Here is a 20,211-nt window from a genome sequence, read left to right as displayed (position 1 = left end):
GCAGACACAGGCGGGAAGCGGGCAGACCGGCAGCTTTATTGGTTGGGGGCCCGCGGCCGGCTCAGCGCCCGTCGCGGGGCCGGCGCAGCTGCCCCATCACGTCGGCCAGCATGCGGTTGCAGAGCGCGGCGTACGGATTGAGCAGCACCAGCTGGCGCCGCGCGAAGGGGCTGCCCAGCCGCGCCGCGCTCTCGAAGTCCCTGCGGGCGTCGTCGTCGCGTCCCTGCAGCCGCGCCAAGAGCCCGCGCTGCACGAAGCCCTGGCGGGCCGCGCGGCCCCGACCGCCGCTCAGCGCCACCGCGCGCTCCAGGTCCTCCAGGGCGCCTGCGGGGCGGGACGCGCAGGGTCAGAGCCGCGGGGCGCCGGCGACTAGAGGCCGGCGCTTGGTCCCCGACGTAGCTGGTGTTATTTATCCCCGCTACCAGCCGAGGCCGGGGAGAGTTGGCAGGGCTTGCCTGGGCTGCACAGCCAGTTTAGTGGCAGAGCTGGGACCAAAGTCCCGGTCTTGCCTTGTTCTTATTTCCACCGTCTCATCTACCTAAACATACAGGTGCTGGGAGGATTTTGAATAGTCGCTATGTTCGTGACTCTGAGCCCCTTTGCTCAGCGCGTAGCAGGCAGTTTATTCCATACATTTTTCTAAGCATCTGCCATGTTCCAGGTGACTGAATATCAGAGTCCAAGAAAATTATAATGGACTGACAACCATTTTAGGAATACAATAAAAGCCATTTCTCTTTTTTTTTTTGGAAAGCTTTTCTCTCCTCTTTCCCACTGTATGCTTTAAAACAGCTTCTCTCTCACCTGTTTCCACAAACTGCCTTTCCTCACTCTTTATCTCCTTGATCTTCATTATTTTGTATCTAATTTTCCTTGAAGGAGGTCTTGGAGTTGGAGCTGGCCTGCACGGTTTTTATTTTTATCATCCTCAGAAAACACTTGGATTGGACATCAGAACTCGGCACCTACTGTGAGGTCCGCCGAGCTGCGTTTCTTCTGGGCGCAGCTGCAGCTCCCTCGGGTTCTCCGAAGAGCCTGTCGAGGCTGTTAGGGAGCCCCAGCTTCATCCTAGAGCAGTGCTAACCCTCCCTGCCCGTCTGTCTTAGTCCCTGGAGGCCAGCAAGGGCCGTGCCCCAGATGGTTTAGAAGCCCTCTGATCACAGCGTTCCTCAATTTTCCTCAGAAGAGTTTGGAGAAACCAAAAGACACCTCCAGGCGGAATCGCCTCTGACCCCGCCTAGGGTTTTGGTCTGCAGGTTGTCCCCAGCAGCCTTTACAGCCTTGCCCTGCCAGAGCAGGTACCAGACAAGCCTGAAAGGGGCCCTAGGGGTTCCCCACTGTTCCCAGCACGGAGTCCAAACACCCAAGCTGGCATTCCTGGCCTGAGGAACAGCGCATCACCGTGAGTCCCAACAGTCTAGTAGTTCCCTACTCGGCTTCAGTGGTTTACACTTTTGGATCAGTCTGCTCGGTGGTCCTCAGCAGGTTGGACCCGGGCACTCCTCAGTTAAAACCCTTTAGTGATTCCCCCATGTTTTTAAGACGCAGTCCAACCTTGGCCTAATGTTCCCAGTTCCTCACCCACTGGCCCCTATTTGCCTACTGCTCTAGGCTCCACTTTCCTATCACTGCCCGTGACAGCCAGCCAGCCTGGAGATCTGGCGTTCCTGTACCTGTTCATGTCCTCTGGGCCTCTCTACAGGCTGTGCCTTCTCCCACTCAACGCCCCTCCAGCCAGCTGACTCCTATTCATCTTTCAAAACTCGCCAGTCAGAAACAGATCTCATGCTACCCCAGCTCAGCTTATGGTGATATCACAATTAGATGTCTCTCCTCCCCATTGGACTGGATGCTTCTAGAGAAGCTGCCCTGGAGCCCTGCACCTGGTTCAAGTCCCAGCTCTGCCACTTCTCAGCTGCCAGAGAGCCGCGTGCTGCTTAACCAACATGCTTCAGCTTCATCTGTAAAATGGGGAGAAGAGCAGCACGTACCTTTTAGGATTAGGATTGTTCTGAGGATTAAATGAGCTGCTGCAGCTTACATGGAAAGTGCGCAGTGCCTGGCACACAGTACCTGCCATTAGTAGTATGTCTTCCATCTTTGCGTCCTCAGCACCCGGCCTACTGCCGTGTCAGTAGGCTCTCATTAAAATATTAAATGGGTAAGTGGAATGCAGTCTTTTCTGACTTTTCCCAGTAGCCCCAGGAGACAGGCAGGGCCCACAGTATATCTCTGATAGGTAAGAACATAGGTTCGAGGGTTTAGTGACTGCCACCCATGGGCCCACAAGCCCTTCACCTCTGGTCTGTGCACTCCAGGACCCCTTCTGTAGAGGCTCTCTGGCCTCTCCTCTCACCTGCCACGTCTCCCTGGAGTCGCCGGGCCTGGGCTCGGTTGTTGTAGGCTGAGGCCCTCTCAGGCAACAGGTTGATGGCTTGGCCAAACCTCTCCAGGGCTGTGCTGAGGTCGCCAGCCTCGGCGGCCATAACCCCCTGCAGCTCCAGAGCCTTGGACTGCTCCAGCTGTGCTCGAGGGAAAACTCCGTCTGTGCCAGGGAGGGAGCCAGGAGGGGATGGGTATGCAGTCGGGAGCAAGAAGGAAAAGCCACCTCAGACTTTGGAAATGTGAGACCCGAGCCAGAGCTCAGGGCTGGGGTGCAGGTCACAGAGGAGTCGGATACAGTGTTAGGGCAGAGGTCCCCAAGGCTGAGCACTAGCGCTGCCGAAGTTCCCAAGAGGCCTTAGCTGGCTCCCGGTTTCCAAGAGAATGAAACTCAAACTCCTTGGTCTGTAGCTAAATGATCTGCTCAACGTCACAAAGGCCGTATCACATGGTTTGGATTTGAACCCAGCTCTTTCTGGCTCCTTAGTCTGTCCCCATCTTGTCCTACTACACTGCCTACAACGTGGAGGCCTCCATGACATGCCCAGGTCGCCACAATCACTTCCACTCTTCAGCCTGAGGTTTCAGGAAGGCCTAAGCTTCAGTCCTGTAGAAACAAGGGCATTGAAACCTCCTGATGGTGACGTCAGTCCCCGTTAGGGCCTGCTGGGCAAGCCCGTGAGTGCATTCACTCTGGAAGCACTCGCCCAGGGCTCGGCGTGTAACGGCGTGACCCTGAGCACTTGCTTAGTGTCTGTGCGCCTAGGTTGGAGCCACTCAGCGGAGCCACCCCGTGCTGTCCCAGTCCCCTGATCCGTCTGTGGGGTGATCTGTTAGGACAGAGATGTGTGAGTCTAACATGGCCTGCTTCCGCCAGTACAGTTAAGCTTAGATCACGGGGTGAATCAAGTGGGGAGGTAAGTGCAGAGGTGGGAGGGCTGAAGGGCTGAGACAAAGCCTGGCTTTCTCCTCCTGGCAGAGCGACTCTTTGCTGGGCCCCCATCAGTGCATGAGAGCCAGCCAGCCCCTCTGATTCCGAGCTCGGTTGTCATCCAAGGGTCATGGAACAAGGGGCCTTGTAAGACTACCTCCCTGTCACCCCGGTGAGTGCAGCAGACCAGGGCCTGGCGGAGAGCTAGGCTCCAAGGTCAAATACTCGCCTCCATCTGCTTCCTTCTCCGCCTCTTCTTCCAGGTCCAGCCCAACAATGTCCCCAAATGGGGTGTCAGGGTTGAAGATGGCCTGCAGCACTGCCTGATCATTCGGGGTCCCCATGGTGCTCAACTCCCGTACCCAACAGGTGACTCGGGGTGAGAGGAGGAAAAAGGGGTGGGAGCGCAGCCTGGCAGCCAGTTGGACTAAAAGATGGAGGTGCAGTTTGAGGCCCATCCCCCGGGAGGAGGCGTGTCTTCCATTCCTAGACTGTAGTGTAAATAATCAACTCCCTTTGGCCTGGGGTTAGTGACCCCGGCTTGGCAGAATATTTACAAATATTTCTCAACTGCCTCCCCGCTCTCACCCCACCCTAGGAGAAACAAGAGTAAATAAATCCAATTTCATCCTTAGGGTGGAGTGGGGCACAGAGAGGGCTCTGTCCAGATGCGCCCTGAAATGTTCCCTGAAATGTTTCATTGATTGGAAGAAAATTGTTAGGAGCCACTGCTTGGCTGTCCGTGAACGCAGGGGGGATGGGCAGGAGTAGAGGGGCTGCTGCTTTGTCCTCTTGGCCGCTTCTCCTTCCCCAGAGTTAATTAGGTCCTGAACAGACATCACTGATGAGTTGAGGGGAAAGAAGATACTGCGAAGAGAGCCAGTGTGTGCGGCGGGGCCTGGAGCGAGGCGATGGGGAGTGTTCAGTGACCCGACCTGAAAACGAAAGGATGTGCAACGCGCTTTGGCATCAGGTCACAGGCCGCAGCCCACCCCCATTTCTCCACGAGCCGTAAGAAAGCTCCACCTTGTGCAGCAATAAACTTGACATGTTTATTAATTAAACTATCACTTAAATAAAAAAAAGTGCATAGAAAATAAACATGTTTAAAAACTCCTTTTTTTTTTTACAACTATGTACACTTTTTACTTTTACATTCAGTCTTTCGTAGAGAGCTTTCAGCATTATTATTTTTTGAACTATTAAAGTATTTTCCTTCATCCCTGTCACAGGGAGTTAACACTGATGGACTTTAGACACATATTTTTCCTTTTTTTCTCTAACCAGAAGCTTGGAAGAACACAAAGAAAAAAACCAAAAGATCTGTTATACATGATAAAGTTGTCAAGAAATGTCTTATTTCTAGAAAAGAAGCTTGTCATCTGTTGAGCTTTTGAAACAATTATTCAACTACCTGTATTTACTAAAGAGACTGTTAAAAGTTCAATAAAAGAAACACCACAAGTCTATTTTCTTGGTTGAAAGACAGAACTAGAGTACCTGGGAACAAGATACCAGGAAAGCACAGAACACAATTTTCCCCTAAATGCAGGTGGTAACCCCAACATTCATAACCAAAAGTAGAGAAACAAGGGGTACAGGTACTGACTGGCAACACTCACGGCAGAAAAAAATCCAGGTGACCCCATTTCTGCATTTCTCTCTGATCCTGGGAATGGACGTTCTACCATCCCTTTAAGGTGTGGGTGTCCCCCCATTTTGGGGGATCAGAGGAGCACAAGACTGACTTTTCCTGCCACTACTAGCAACTGTAACACAATCCTTATCTATAGTGTTAAGAGAATTAAAAGCCATGGACTGAACTAGGCTTCGTTACATGGTGCATTACTATATTAATTCCTATATATATCATATTTATAATTATTTGAAAACCAAAACAAAAAAAGTTGCAAGTTTTCAGAGAGTCGACTGGTATTCATGATTCGGCACAAAACCGTCTGCTTATAACCTTGTATTGCTTGAAAATGAAGGAAATGAAACACAAAATTACACCCAGCCCTTTGCAATGACCCGCTTTTCCTTTAAAAAAAAAACAAAAACAAAAAAACCCCAAAACGTGATTTTTTTTTAAAAAAACCTCAAATTAAACTTAGAAGTTAACATCTGACAAGGTTTTGACCTTTAGTATTTTTATATACTTGATTGAACGTCAGTCCTTTAGAGAGATACATTCATTAAAAGATATTTTTTTGTTTTTTGTTGTGTACATAAACATTTTAAATCAAGGGGGCTGCATGGTGCTCACTGCATTGGCCGGGGGGGTTTGACAGAGGCAAGCGGGGTGGTAGACTGGATCCCAGCAAAGGAGCCTGGCTGAAAACTTACATACAGCTGCCTGGGCTTCCCCCACACGTCTTGTTATGGGTCTAGAGACGGGAGGGGCTGTGCTGGAGGCGGTGGACGGGGGCAGAGGGAGCCAAGGGACCGAGTTCCGGCCAAAGGGTCAGCGCCATGCAGCTCTTCTGGTTACACAGTTGTCACTGGCCACCAGGAAATGCAGCCACAACGGGTTCTAGCAGCAAAGCTCTAAGTGGGCTGGCTCGCCAAGTACCCACCAGGTTTGCAGCTGGTACTCCTCAGGGATCTGGGTGCCCCTTGGGGGATTCTTGGGAATGACCCACCACAGTTCCTCAGTCTGCACTTTTGTGCAAAGCCTCCCTTGGTCACTTTCAAAACGAACTCAAGCGTTTTGGAGATTAGCTGTGCTGCCTTTTGCCTTCTGTCCCTCTTGTAGGGAAACCTTAGCTTAGTCCCCAAGGTGCTGGCAGGTATGCTGAATTTTGGCAATGGACTCAAGGCTGAGCGTCAGGAGGAATTGCTCGTTTTCTGTGGCTGACAGGGAGTGACAGGTAAGGCGAGCCGTCTGCAGCTGGCAGGAGAAGGATGCGGCCCCCCTCCCCCGCCGTGGGGTTGGGGACTGGTAGAGTGAGGCGGGGGCTCACAGTACAGCATGGCCTAGCAGGGCAGTAACTAGGTCTGTTTAGCTGAATTTTCCCCCACCCCCTGACTGGCCTTTGGGTCTCTCAAGGTGAATTCATGACCCATCAGTGCATTAATCGTTTCAGTAACAAATGCAGCTTAAGGTTTTTTCTTAAAAAAAAAAAAAAAAGGAATTAAACGATTTACAAAAAAACCTCACACAGTGCAATAATAAAGGAAAGCAGACACTAGTGGGACCCCTAGGGCCACTGTATCTTGTTCTTGGGCAAGAGGAGGAAGGGAGGTGAGGTCTGGGTAGAGTGCTTTTCCCCAGGCCCCTGCTGGCACTTCTCCATGACAAGGAAGTCTGCCATCCTGGCCACAGTGCTGGGCTCCCTGCAGGACAGTGAAAACAGTGACAATGTTCCAGCAAAGCCACCAGACAAAGTTCTTAAGGTCACAGAGTAACAGGGAGCCCAGGATGGAAGGCACAGCAGAGCCATGAGTCCTGGGGCAGAGAGCGCTGGGCTGAGTCGTATTGCTTTGCTAGACTTCCAAAGGAATGGGCTCCTTGCGGCGGGAAAAGGGGGCCCCTCCCTCTACTGGACTACACTGCTCTGAAACCTAGTGGCCTGACAGGCAGAGGAAGATCTGCTTTATTGTGAGTGGTCAGACTGTGCTTCAGTTTCAAGGGGCTGCCCCAAAAGAGGGCATGCGGGATCCACGGGTTCTTTGAAGGTATGAGGACTTGGTGGGCGGAGGGAAAGGGAACGAGGTGAACTATGAGGCAGATGGTGACGGGAAATGTCAGGTTGCCATTCAACTTGGTTCTTAACTCTGAAGTAGGGAAGATGAGGGGAATGGAGATTGCCACCTCTTGCCACTCTGCGCTGGTGCCAGAAAGGAGAGAGGCAGTGTGAGAAAGAAGAGGAGAAACTGCTGTGTCAAGAGACTAGGACAGCCTTCCGAGGAGCTTCAGTGTGGGAAGGAGGGGAGTGGCCCAGCAGAGTTGGGTGACCTTCCTTTTCCATTTATTGTCAAAGAGCAAACCCAGGAAAGAGACGTTTATGTCAACAGGGCACAAACAAGCTACACATTAAACAACAAAAGTACACCTTCCAGGGGGAAGTTGGGCAGGAAAAACCAGACTTTGTGTGTACAGCTGAATATTTTCTCTAACTTCATCCTATGAAAATAAAAAATTATTAAAAACCGATCTTCTTTTAAATTAGGATAATACCGCGGTTTAAAAAATAGCCTTGTCATTAAGTGCTTCTCCCTATGAAGTGCTTCTCATAGAAAAATATACAAAATATATTTACATTTATAAAACCTTAAATAGTAAACTGTAAACAGAACAGAGTAAAATCCAATGACTTAATTTAACAGGTTCAGGACAGTGTTGGGGAAAGGAAGAGAATCATCCGATGCCTTTGGACCACATCCTAAGGCGGAGCCGGGCAGTAGTGTCATTCAATGTACTTTATCCATGGGTTCTGTGCAGGTGGCAGAGGTCCCTCAACACAAGGTGGTCTAGTCCCCAAGTTTTGGGCCATGAAATCTGATTAGTGTTCTGCCTTCAACTGGACACTGACCATTTAAAAGTTAAGTCTTCCTATGTCTTAACAAGGGGGAAATAAAGTTAACAGATCCTAGGAATGGGGTCCAGGGGTCCTCCTGGTTGGGATACTCTGCTTGTTGCATGGTTCAAATCCTAGTTAAATAATCTTTTTCCTCTTCTAGAAAATCATGCTACGCGTATGTCTTTAACACGCTCAGTGGAGCTTCATGAAACTTCTCCAAGTCCTGTCTGGTTCTGGCCAGTGGCTCCTGTCCACTTCCCCACTGGGAGTGCTTCCAGGCTCAGGGAACGGTGTGCGGGCACACGCTGTGCCCACAGGGGTTGTCCTTGAGCAGGGAGTCACTCTCCCCTACCACCCAGGAAGAACGGGAAAGCAGTGGGATGAAGAGGGGAGACGAAGAAAGTGGAGTGAAGAGAAGGAATGAGAGGGAAGCTGCTCCCACCGTCAAGGAAGGGGTTTGGCGGAGGTACGGCTCCTGGGGATGACACTCGCGCTTGAAGCCTACAGGCTCGATGTCTGGTGATTAGTTGGCACAACCCCAAGACAGCCTTTTGACACCGAAGGTGCTAAGAATCCTGTCTCCCCAGCAGAAGTGAACTCTCAAGTAGCAGGATGGTAGGGAAAACCACCAGACCTCTGTTTGTTCAACAGACGGCTACAGGCTGGGCCAGGTGGGCAAACCACCGGGTACCCAAGCGACCCTCCAGTTGGGGCTCTGCCTGACCTCGCTCGCGGCGCTTGGGAATGGGCCACGGTGGGATGGCGCCTTCTCTCTGAGATGCTCGGGCCCGATCTCCCAACACAACTAACCCTCTAGAGACTCCTGCCAGGCAAGTCCGCTAGGGACCCCGGTTCCCGCTTTCTCATGGCATACAGTTAGGGGGGCCCCCACGGAAAGCCAATCGTGGATCTTTCCTCCAAGACCTCATCCCCTCTCCAGGGCTATGATCACATGTGTGATGTGACTATGGGACATAAGGGAGCCCAGCCGTCACGGGGCCCCCCCGGCAGTGGCCCCCCATCCTGGAGTGCTTCGCTGCGGGCAAAGGCCTTCAGCACTGCTCTGGCTGGCCCTGGGTCCGAGTGCTCCAGCCCTGGGCAAAGAGCAGCTTTAGTTCAGGAACTTCCGGCACTTCTTGGCACCACAGTTACAGGGGAGCTTGTTGCTGGCATCCTCGATGGGGAACTTATAGTCGTATGTGAGTTCCTCCCCGCGGTAGATCTTGCGCATAGCAAAGATGACAATGTGCTTCTGCCCATCGATATTGATGACTCGAGAGTAGCAGTTAGGCTCACACGAGTGATTGATGAAGCGAGCGGCGTTTCCGTGCATGGTGGCGTCCACTACCTCCGAGTCATCGATTCGGAACATGTAGCAGCCGATGCCCTACACACGGAGAAGAGAGCAGGACTTGGTATTCACCACAGCTCGGGTAGGAGAACACCTCCCAGCCTTTTTCTGATGCGACCCTACAGCTGCTGCTGAATCAAGTTTCCTGAATGAAATATCCAGATTTCTCCCATTTTTCGAGATGCTTCCATGACAAATTCCTACTTTACAGGCATTAGCCTAGGGGTTTCTTGATGTCTCCACAGGAAACAGAAACCTAAAAAGTGTGTCACTATGTGCTTCTGGTCCTGGGATCCACTCAGACAAGCCTTCAAAGAATATCTCTGTATATGAATCCTTCGAGTGGATTCTGGACTTTTCCTGGGCCCACCATAAATTTCCAACATTGTAAAATGTAAAAAGAGGAAGGGAGGGAGGAAGGGAGGAAGGAAAAGAAAAAGTGTCCTTGAATCAATAAAACATACTGTCTCTTCTGGGCTCTCAGGCTATGTACAGTTGAGGCCCCACCCAACACATGAAAAGGGTGGGAGTGGGGGGCTCACCTTGCTGTCATAGTACTTTTCCCGCTTATCAGTCTGGATGGAACGGATGACGTTGCCAGCATACTCAATCACCATCTCACCTGCATCAATGTTCCTCTTACAAAAAAGACCCCGGCCATGGATGGGAGACCTGGGACACGAAGATGGAAAGGGGATCAACCACAGATTTTGCAAGTAAGGTTAGTTGTGTGAATACATGAAAAAAAAAAAAGAGTAAAATCTCCTGGTCTGTCAGACACTTGGGGCTGTGTGCGGTGGAGGGGGGAGATCTGGACCCATCTGGTTTGAATATATTAACTGTCCTAACAAATGGCCAAGGAGTCAAGATTTCTCTATCCTGTGACCCCCTAGAAGTAGCAATATCTTAATGCTTATTATGTTAAACTAGTTGTTTAACACAAGGAGTTGCAGGATCCCAGGACATCAGATTGAATTCATCATAATCTATAAAAATCTTACTTACTGAATGCAGGAGGCCACTCCAGCATTTGGTTCACTTTGATTTTGGAAAATGTCACCAGTTTCCTGTAACTTTTTCTAGAATTTTACCCGTACCTGTAGACACCAACTGCCTCCTTAGAAGTCTTTTTTAGGTGCCGGAAACGCATGGCCATTGGCAGATCCATGCTGGTTGCCCTCCTAAAAAGACAAGGCAATGATTAATGAATTATCTTCAGGAAATGACCAGTTTTGAGTCTTGGAATCAAAGGTTCCTAGAGAATGATGACACTATTTTCTTGGCTCAGTGCCAAGCATAAGAGGAGCCTTGCAAAACGAGGCTGACAACCTGCACATGCTTTCTGACCCTGACACATATGACTACGTGGTCCACCCAGAGCTGACTGAGTACACGATGGTTAAGGAAAATAAAATGTACATCTTACGGTTATTTGAATTTCTCCTCTATGGCATATCTTCTCTCTTTGCCAGCCAACACTTAGTATATTTCAGTCTTCATAATGCTATCCAGGGAATTCTGGTCCAAGCAAAATGGTACAGTGCCCGGAACAGCTGGCGTAGAGGGCAGCAAAGGGTATTTCTCATGACCCCTCTTCACCCAAGACTTACCGTGCGGACTTGAGCTGGACCTCCTCCTCCTCTTCGTCATTGGGGCTGTATTCAGGGGGCTGCCGATGTTTGGAAGCCAGGAAGTTAAACATGTCAAATGCCGACTTCCTGGAGGCAAATATTAAAATATTTAGAAATGCTTTAACAGGAGCAGTGATGGACAACACTAACTCTGGAGATCTCAAAGGTTATGTGGGAAAATAATTATTTGGTTAGATAATAAAATCGGGACCCCAACTGCTTATGGAAAAGAGCAGAACTTGCCTCAGGTGGACTTCAGCCCTGGCTGAGCCATGGGGGTTCAGGGCGGGTTCGTCGGCATCTTCTGGCTTGTGGAACCGGAACTTGTAATTCCTGCAGTGCTTGGCACCGGACAGCTGCTCAATCAGGAACACAACTGCATCGTGGAGAATCCCAAGCATCCGCAAGCCATTAACACCTGTGGGATCAAAGGCTCCAGGGCAGTGAGGGGAACAGCCAACAGGAAACTGCACAGCACTAAAGAGACGCCTGAGCCACAGAACAGCTCCACCAGCAGCTGCTCAAGCGGGAGAGACACTGAAGAGCAGCCAGAACTGAGCATTCATCAGAGAGCCATCAAAACAGTACAGACACAGATTTATCCATGTGGAAAATGTTCGTGACACAGTAAGTGAAAAAGCAAGGCCCTGAACTATGGAATATTTCCTACGTTCCGTATGTACACAGAAACGCTATTTGCCTTACTTCATTTCAGTCCACACGGGGCAGGAATGGCTAGCTTCATCTTAAGGTAAGTCAACCTAGGCTCGGAGCATTTAAATGCCATGCTCAAGGTCACACAGCTAATGTGACAAGATCTGAACCTTGGACTTGTTTAACTTTAGTTAGTCCCATTTTTGTTTACAGGTAACAGAGAACCTGGAATCTGTAAGATCATATGCACACAGGTTAAAAATGTAAAAGAATGTTAGCAAACCCCTAACACAGAACTCTCTTTTGCGATGTTACAGTTAATGTATACATTCATTTGCTATTGAGTATAGCTGCTTTGTTTTATTCACTCAGTCTCATGCATTAAGGAGTATTTCCCATTTCCTTTTATTTTATACAAACCACATTTATAGAAATCTACTGGCACAGACAGTGAAAGGCTGTCTAAAATTATTGGCTTCTTTCACTACAGGGATGGGGCAGAGTTACAGGTGCTGCATCTCTTTCTGACACCAGATATAGCTAATGTTCTTTATATTTTTCTTAAGTCAACAGTATTATTTCATTTACGAATATTGCTCTTAGTATTAGACACCGAACATTAATGGTGCTTATTGTGGACAAGATACGCATTTCCTAAGAGCTGGAGGATCACATACGCAATCCCAGCAAACAAACAGCCTGTGTTATGAAGCTTATGTAGAGATGTAACTGCAGTGTCATTTGGGGACCACATGCTGTATACGGAACACATCCATGTTTAAACATTACAATAGTTACTTCTGGGAGGCAGGACCCCATCCACCTTTTAACTTGCTATTGTGATTGTTTGCTTTTCTTATTTTAAAATTCTTCTGTCTTGAGTAGTTTTTTAGAAGAGGGGAAAGTTATTATTAGATGCCTAATTTCTACATCATTTAGAGAACTTCTAAGGGAGATCATTTGGTTTCAGTGGCAAGCAGAAAGATGAGTCTCCAAATAAGGTACATTCCCATGAACACAACTGTTGTTTTGCTTAGAACTCAACTAAAATATGTACCACACAAGCCTACAATACAAGAGCTCAAGTCACGGTGGACAGTCTCACGCTCTTTTTTTTCTACACGACTTTTGATTTTCCCCAAGAATATTTTCCTAGGAGTTTTAGAATGCTATGGATTCCTAGGTGGAATGAGACACTGAAAAACGTTAAGTAATTTTTGCAAAAAGTTCATTTTATATTTAGGCTTAGTATTCAACTCTACATTCTGGAGAGCTTACACTGAGATCAGGTGCTGTGTCAATAACAGGAAAATAAAGACAAATTATGTATGGCCCCCATTCGCAAGGAGGTCTCGGCAGAGAGAGGAGAAATGTACACAAACCATGTAATGTGCAAATACCCAAGTAAAGTACTATGGGAATGTTAAGAGAGAACAATCCACCCTGTTATGGGAGATTCACTTATTCATTCAACAAATATTTACTGAGCATCTACTGTACCCCACACATTCTGTCCCTCTCTCCACTGTGCCAGGCAGAACCTCGAGAACCCAGAGGTGAACACAACAGGAAGGGACCTGTATTCAGAGCTTCTATTCCATGTCGGAGACAGACAAAAATACACGAAAGGCCCTCCCGCGCTGGGGCTTTTTCATCCGCTGTTTCTCCTGCACTGAGGATGTTAATCACTGCACGACTGGCTCCCACTCATTGACACTGGGGTCTTTGCTTTAATGTCACCTCTTCAAACTCCTTCCCTGACCAGTCTGTCTAGAATGGGCTCCCCGCCACCAACCGCCCGCCTTTGGGTCACTCTCTATTTGACTAGCCCACTTTATCTTCTGCAGAGTCCTGATACCTGCCACTAGACAGACGACGGTGGCGAGGACAGGGACAAGGTGGCAGCACTGGAGGAGGGGAACGGCAGACAGCTGGGGAGTACAGTGGTCCCTCTCATTACCTCCCAGCGTTCATGCCACCCCGAGGGATTAGTCTAAGCCAGCCACGTCGAGTCACCCTTGCTGGTGACTAGCTTGGGAACAGACATGCTACCAATTCACGTCTATGAGAGGCAAGAAGTCCATTTCGTCCTAAACAAAAGCCCCTCCTCTAAACACTGCCATGACTGAAGGGGATCCTGGGACCCCCGCAGCCATCTGCTATCAGTCAGAAGAGGAAGCATTAGCATGGCCAGCAAAGAGGAAGGAAGGAAAGAATCCAGGCCTTTTCCGACACTGGGAACCCCTGTGCGACCCAATCCTGATGCCTGTCCTACCTCCAGACTTTCTGTCATGTGGGATAAATCATCTTACAGTTTAAATCAGTCAAGAGTTGGGGTTTCTGTAGCCCAAGGTCAAAAGTACCCTGAGTGATAAGCAACAGGCACAGAGAAAAATTATCCACAAAGACTAAAAGGGAGATTTTGAGCAGGGTCTTGAAGGATTACCAGGAATCTGTCAGGCAAACAAGGGAATCTGGGGACCAGGAGAGAGAAGATGGAAGGAAGCAGGCCAGTCCTGGTACTGGGAACTGCCTGAGCCTCAGACACTAACGTGAAGGCACATGCAGTGCAAGCAGCAGGAATTACCTGAGGCACAAGTTAAAATTCAGCTTTCTCACCTCTAAGTCCATAGGTTCTGATTCACGTCTACAGAACACACTTTATGACATACTGACAGATCTAGAACTTTAAGAGTGCAGTGTAGCTACAGAACAAGGAATCTCAAGGGGTGAGGAAGGTGGAGAGCTGCGGTGGAACAGGTAAGGCGGGGTGAGAGGCCCCAGAGGCGGGAAGCCTTGGGCGAGCAGGCTGACTCCGCGCCTACTTGGCAGTTCCGCCCCAAGTGTCTCTGACGCGGTGCCAGGAATAGCGCAGGTGCGCAGGAAATACTAACAGAGAATATTTAAGTGTTGACTAGTTTCTCCCCTGTCTAGTGGGCAACAGTAAGAAGCTTTTGGGGTACTTCTGGCAACACTGAAGACTCACTGCAAGGTGGAGAGATGGGAGCCCCGGGGCCCTGTTATGGGGCTCGTTCACTTTCCAGGTGACCTGTACCCGTGATAAAGGCTACGCCCAAGGAAGGCGAGAGCGAAGCGAGGGGGACTCACGCTTCTGGGGGAGAATCAACGGCAGTGACCGACTGGCTGTGATGAGGGAAAGGGAGGGTGTGGAGACTTACTGGGTTCTTCTGACCTGGGGTAGTGGGTGCGGAGGAGAGGAAAGCGCTGATCAGTGAGTGCAGATGAGCCTGTGGTGGCCAAGCAAGCGAATGGGTAGATTGAGAGGGGCAGAGGCTGAGAAGCCAGGAGAGCCCCAACTTTTAAAAAAACTTACTTGTCTGCCATCTGTTCTTTTAAAAATACTGTATGATTCCACTTACGTGAGGAATGTAAAGTAGTCAAAATCACAAAGACAGACAGGGTAATGGTGGGAGCCAGAAGTGGGGACAGGACAGTGGGGAGAATGAAGAGTTGTTGTTTAATGGATACAGTTTCAGTTTTACGGGATGCAAAGAGTTACGGGGACGGGTGGAGCTGATGGCTGCACGCTGCGAATGTACTTAACACTACTGAACTGTACACTTACAAATGGCTACAATCGTATTTTTATATTTTATGCTATGCGTGTTTTAACACAATAAAAAATATTCCTCTGTGAAAATATAAAGAAATGAAGTACTGATGATAAGTTACAGCAGGGGAATCTTAAAAGCATGATGCCAAATGAAAGAAGCCAGTCATGAAAGGCCACATATTGTACGATTCCATTTATCTGAAATGTCCAGAATAGTAAATCCATGGAGACCAAAAGTCGATCAGTGGTTGTTAGGGGCTAGGGCTGAGGAATGACTGCCAATGGGTATGTGGTTTCTTTCAGGGACAATGAAAATGTTCTGGAATCACGCTGCCCAACTCTGTGAATTTACTAAAAGCCACTAAATTATATGCTTTAAATGGGTGAACAGTATAAGAATTCTATCTCAGTAAAGCTGTGAAAAATTATATTTTTAAAAAGGTTGATTTTTTTGCAGAATCAACTCTCCAGCTTAGACCAACATGCTACCAAATACTCTGAGACAGGAGCAAAATGGCCACCATGGCCGTACCTGCAAACGAGAGCTGCTTTAGGCGGGCGTTTGACCGAGCTTCCTGGACTTTATCTGTCAGTGACTTCCAGGCATCTGTGAAGAAATAAAATATTCAACCAAATATCTCCCAACACCAATGCACGCATGGGCATCATGTCCAGAATCCCTACAGTGTGACACCACACCCCCACTGCAACAGTTTGTTATTTTCTTAGTGCAAATCAGTTCAGTGCATGAGACAGAAGCCGGGAAGGTGCACCAAGTAGAGCTTCTGTGTGTTAGGAAGGGTACAGGAACAGGAGGGCCATACCCTCTGAAAATGACCCCTGAGATCCCAACGCACTCACGTCCCCTGGTGGCAGTTTGGGTCTCCACCTGAACGTTTGGATTAACTCTATTCCGTGTACCCCTAACCAGTGCGATACCAGCAGCAACGATTTAACAAGGACTATGGGGAGATCAGAATTTCTCAGTTCCTTAAAGTTACGGGTGTAACTAGAAAACTTTTACAACCCCATCTTGCTCTAATCTAAAACTCTAGGATTTCTTACTATCTGTTGGATTTCTGACCACCACTCCATGCTCAATACGTCTTATCTAGAAATCAAAACACTTGGAACTAGCTATTTTTTTGTTCTCCTTACATATCCTTTTTAAAGTCATTCAGGCCTGAATCTTCAGTCATCCCTGACTCTTCTCTGTTCTTCATATACAAGCAGTCAATGTGTGCGTTCTCTCCTCTTCTGTCTTCTGGAAATGGGCTGTATTACCTGACACCTCTATGCAGCAATATTCTCCTTAGGGACGTCCGTCCTGCCTTCTAGTGTCTCCAAGGCTGAGAGTCTTCAGTCTCTCTTTATGGAGCTACCACATTAAGCTTCCTGAAATTCTGCTTTTAATTCCATTCCGCCAGAGTGTCAAAGGCCTCTGGTTCAGCACTGAAGGCCCACACCAATCCACCTTCCCACTGTCTCTCCCGCTATCACCTTCAGGATTTCAACGTCATTTTCCACCTGGCCCCACTCGGAAGCCCACCAAATGCAGTCACACCTTTCTAACTTTGCTTGTATCCTTTCTTAGAAGCCCTTTTCCATTTCTCTTTCCTAACCTGCACTCTGTGTGCTTCTTTACCAGAATCTCCTATTACTCTCCATTGGTTTTTTGATGACCCCAACTGACCCACAGTGATCTTCTTTTCCTTCAAGTCCTCTAGTATTTACTGCCTAGAGAGCAGTCACTAGTCCTTCAACAGCTAATGAACACCCGTATGCTTGGGACACGAAGACAAATAAGGTAAAATTCCAGCCTTCATGGCAAGTTCCCTGTAGAGTAAGACACAGATGTAAAAACATTTTAAGCTACGAAACAGAAACATTTAAGATTCTACAAGGAGCAGAAAGGAGGGAGTGGGAGCACTGATCTGGCTCGGAAGGTCAGGGAAGACTTTCCAAGTGGAATCTTTAAAGATGAGCTGGAGTTCTCCAGGAGAATGAGGCTGGAAGAACGTTCCAGGCAGAGGGAAGGGACGTATGAAGGCAAAGATGAGAGAATGGCATTCAAGGTGCATACATAAGTGGCAGAAGACAAGGCTGGAGAGGCAAGCTGAGGTCTCATGCGCTCTGCGAAGGAGTAGTGTGACCTTAAGTACACCATCTGTATCACTGATTTTTCACATAACTTACAAACTACTTCCCTGATAGTACTAACGTCTTAGGACAAGTTACATGCTAATATAATGCTTCCAAGTACCTTCCATAACACCGCGCACACAACTGCCCACATAAGTGGTACAATACACAGAAAATGCAGATCTAGCTGAAATGGGGCCTGTGCGGATGGGCCACGCCAGCTTAACCCACTCACCTTCAATACTTTCTGCACAGATCTGAAAGCCATCATCACTTGAAATTTCAAAAACAAGTCCTTTCTTGGGCTTTTTCTCAGCGATGCTTTCCTTCCGCTTCTGTTCTTGCTGGAGCCAAAGCATCAGCGGAGAGCTGAAGTCCCTTTCTTCCTCCTCCACGGCCTTGGGTTCTGAGGGAGGAAAGAGACAAGGGCCAGAATGGTGGCGACAGCCACACTGAGCTCCAGAACACTGTCTCTGAGCCGAATGATATTCCGTACTGGATATTATTATTCCTACTTATATTATTATTCCATCCTATATATATAGTATTATACATTATTCCCATTTGCAGGTAACAAAACTGAGGCTCAAACAGGTGCCGCAGCTTGCCCTGGGTCACAGCCAGGAAGTGACTAGAACTTGGCTTTTTTCTACATGAAGTTATGCTGACTCTGTGGCAGAGTGTCTGCTATTTCTGACAGTTTTTTGGTAAGTGATCGCCCACGACAGGGCCAGACTATAGTGGTTGACATGCATGGGGTCCCATGAGGCACTCTTCCAGGAACTTCTCTACATGAACCCAGATAGAGCTCACAACAATCCAGAGAGCTAGCTGCTTTATTATCTACCATTTTCAAGGTGAGAAGACTGAGGCAGAGAGGCTAAGTAACTAGCCCAAGCTCATACAGCTGAAGTAAAGCTGGGATTTCAGCCCAGCAGGCCCCAGAGTCCATGCTATCTGCCATCGCCCCTCACTGCCTTCTTACACACAGACACCTACCAGTCCTCCCGAGGAGTGAGCACATCAGCAGAATGGGATTTCACCCCAAAGCTTATGCCTAGGCATTTTCTCTCCCTGGTTCCCTTTCTGGATGTTCCCTTGATGGAAGTGGGACTTTATATCGAGAACTCTCCACATTGACGTGACCAGATGTTTACTGGTCAAATTCATTAGGCAGAGCAAAAGTGCTATGGAGATGTATCTGGTGTTGTGACCAAAATCTGGTTCTCCTATTAAATGAAAAACATTCTTGGTTTTCTTCAGTACAAGCTAAGGGATGAAGTCCGGTTACCACTAACTTTAAGATCACACTGTTATGAGAACAAGAAGAGCAAAGAGTGTTTATAGGTTTTAGTCTTGTGTCCTGCAGTTGACAAATGATCAGAGTGCGTAGTGGGAGAGCAATGGACCAGGAGACACACACTCTGAGTAGCAGGCTACAATTCTGGCCAATCACTTAACTTCTTTGGAGCTTAGCTTTTTTTTCTTTTAGATCTAGAAAATCAGTCGGTAATGTAGGTGGTTTTTATAGTACTTTTGGCTTTGAAATTCCGATTCTAAACTGTTATTCACCCACATACCTGTACTTTCTTGTTCATTTGCTGGATTCTGTGCTGTTTGAATCTCAGGAAGAATAGCCACTTGCCTAAAGGAAAAGAAAATCAAATGTGAGATGTAATATCAGCTAGTCTTCAATTCAAAGATAAAAACCATCTGTACTCTGAGGCAACTGTGTCAGTTACACAAAACAACTCCTAAAAATGAACCACAGGATGCTTTGTGGGTGACGTACTGAATGAACATCACCACCACACTACTCTGCGGTATATGACATAAAACTATCTTGTAGGAGATTCTTTCTCAAATACTGACATGAAGTTTCTGCTTGTGGAGTTATAGGTTGTGTCCCTGAAATTCTTCTCATACCCTCAGTATTAGAAAAAAATGAAAGGGCACCTGTTAGAAACAGTTCTGGAGTTACTGAAGTAAGTTAGCTGGTTTAACTAAAAACAAAAGCAAGCTGCTTGAATCAGTAAAGTACCATCAATTTTCACTTTTTAAAATTAAATAAATCTTGGAAACAATCTAAATGCAGATCAATAAGGGACCAGTTGAGTAAATTGTTGTGGGTCCATACAACAGAACTGGAGGCAGCCATTAAAAAACTGAGGTGCATCTACATGTGCTGGCACAGAAATATGTTCACAAGTGAACAATAAAAAAGAAAAAACAAGTATAGAACAGTATACACAGAATTATTTTATGCAATAAAGTATATATATTTTCGTATACCCACAGCATATTCTATGCTGTACATGCATAGAAATGTCTGCGTGAATGAAAATAATTCTTAGCAATGGCTACCCCCAGGGACCACATTGGGAGGACGGTAGGCAGGATGAACACAGTACCATTATCCAATATTTAAACAACTCTATGCTGTGTTTCTTTTTTTTTTTTACAAGCATGTATTACTTCCATTTAAAAAACTATGGCAACAAAAATCAATACAAACCAGAGCTATTTTTTAAATGAGGTGGACGTAAATTGAGGGCTTAATCGTAGAGAACTCATTTTTGCACTTACCCTGCAGGCTGCCCACACTCCTTTTGGGAGGACTGCTCCGCATTTGCGGTATCCTGCTGCTCCGCCTCTGCTCCTGGAGTCCTGGAACAGAATCATTTGCATCTTTTCAAGAAAAACCACCAATAAATACATACCGAATGTGGAGGTCAGTTTAAGGAAATGACTCCATCAGGATCTTATAAAATTTGTGAGCTGGGAAACCTAACCTGAGACACAGGTTAGACAGTGGTTACTATGAGGGGCACCAAGAGGGGGTGCAAAGAGCCTTCTGGAACACTGGGAATGTCTTGTCCTGATTGGAATGGTGGCTACACAGGTGCACGCATATGTAAAAACTCACTTGTGCACTTTATATTGTTATACGTCAAAGATATTTTTAAAAAGGACTCCTTGAGGATCTCCAACAGGGGGCTTTCCCCTCGAGGCAGGAATAATCA

The 20,211-nt window shown here is 47.7% G+C and overlaps 2 protein-coding genes across 9 annotated transcripts in view; both read right to left on the bottom strand.

The window, feature by feature from the left end:
* Positions 1 to 17: 17 nt before the first annotated feature.
* TTC36 (tetratricopeptide repeat domain 36) lies at positions 18 to 3,761 on the bottom strand. 2 transcript variants are annotated; one of them, XM_057490680.1, is made up of 4 exons: positions 3,539 to 3,761; positions 2,780 to 2,781; positions 2,357 to 2,539; positions 18 to 324 (listed from the first exon to the last, which is right to left on the bottom strand). In XM_057490680.1, exons 1-4 carry the CDS (start codon positions 3,655 to 3,657, stop codon positions 62 to 64), a joined length of 567 nt encoding a protein of 188 aa, XP_057346663.1. In that variant the 5' UTR covers positions 3,658 to 3,761; the 3' UTR covers positions 18 to 61. The 2 variants fall into 2 exon arrangements, with proteins under 2 accessions (XP_057346663.1, XP_036775824.2); XM_036919929.2 differs by lacking the exons at positions 2,780 to 2,781; positions 3,539 to 3,761 and having other exon boundaries at positions 2,357 to 2,573.
* An 815-nt stretch (positions 3,762 to 4,576) lies between these two features.
* KMT2A (lysine methyltransferase 2A) overlaps positions 4,577 to 20,211 on the bottom strand; it is a 68,800-nt gene continuing 53,165 nt past the window's right edge. For all 7 annotated transcript variants that reach the window (XM_057490669.1, XM_057490674.1, XM_057490671.1 and 4 more), the window contains 9 exons: positions 19,775 to 19,855; positions 18,769 to 18,833; positions 17,424 to 17,594; positions 15,579 to 15,653; positions 11,058 to 11,236; positions 10,798 to 10,901; positions 10,285 to 10,368; positions 9,730 to 9,859; positions 4,577 to 9,223 (listed from right to left, as the gene is read on the bottom strand). In XM_057490669.1, coding sequence (XP_057346652.1) covers positions 8,948 to 9,223; positions 9,730 to 9,859; positions 10,285 to 10,368; positions 10,798 to 10,901; positions 11,058 to 11,236; positions 15,579 to 15,653; positions 17,424 to 17,594; positions 18,769 to 18,833; positions 19,775 to 19,855 — 1,165 coding nt within the window. In that variant the 3' untranslated portion in view covers positions 4,577 to 8,947. The remainder of the gene's footprint in view (positions 9,224 to 9,729; positions 9,860 to 10,284; positions 10,369 to 10,797; positions 10,902 to 11,057; positions 11,237 to 15,578; positions 15,654 to 17,423; positions 17,595 to 18,768; positions 18,834 to 19,774; positions 19,856 to 20,211) is intronic.

Source organism: Manis pentadactyla, chromosome 13 (genome assembly GCF_030020395.1).
Source record: "Manis pentadactyla isolate mManPen7 chromosome 13, mManPen7.hap1, whole genome shotgun sequence".
NCBI classification, from domain to species: domain Eukaryota; kingdom Metazoa; phylum Chordata; class Mammalia; order Pholidota; family Manidae; genus Manis; species Manis pentadactyla.
Note: the sequence above shows the minus strand (reverse complement) of the source record. Positions and strands in the feature narration are given on the sequence as shown.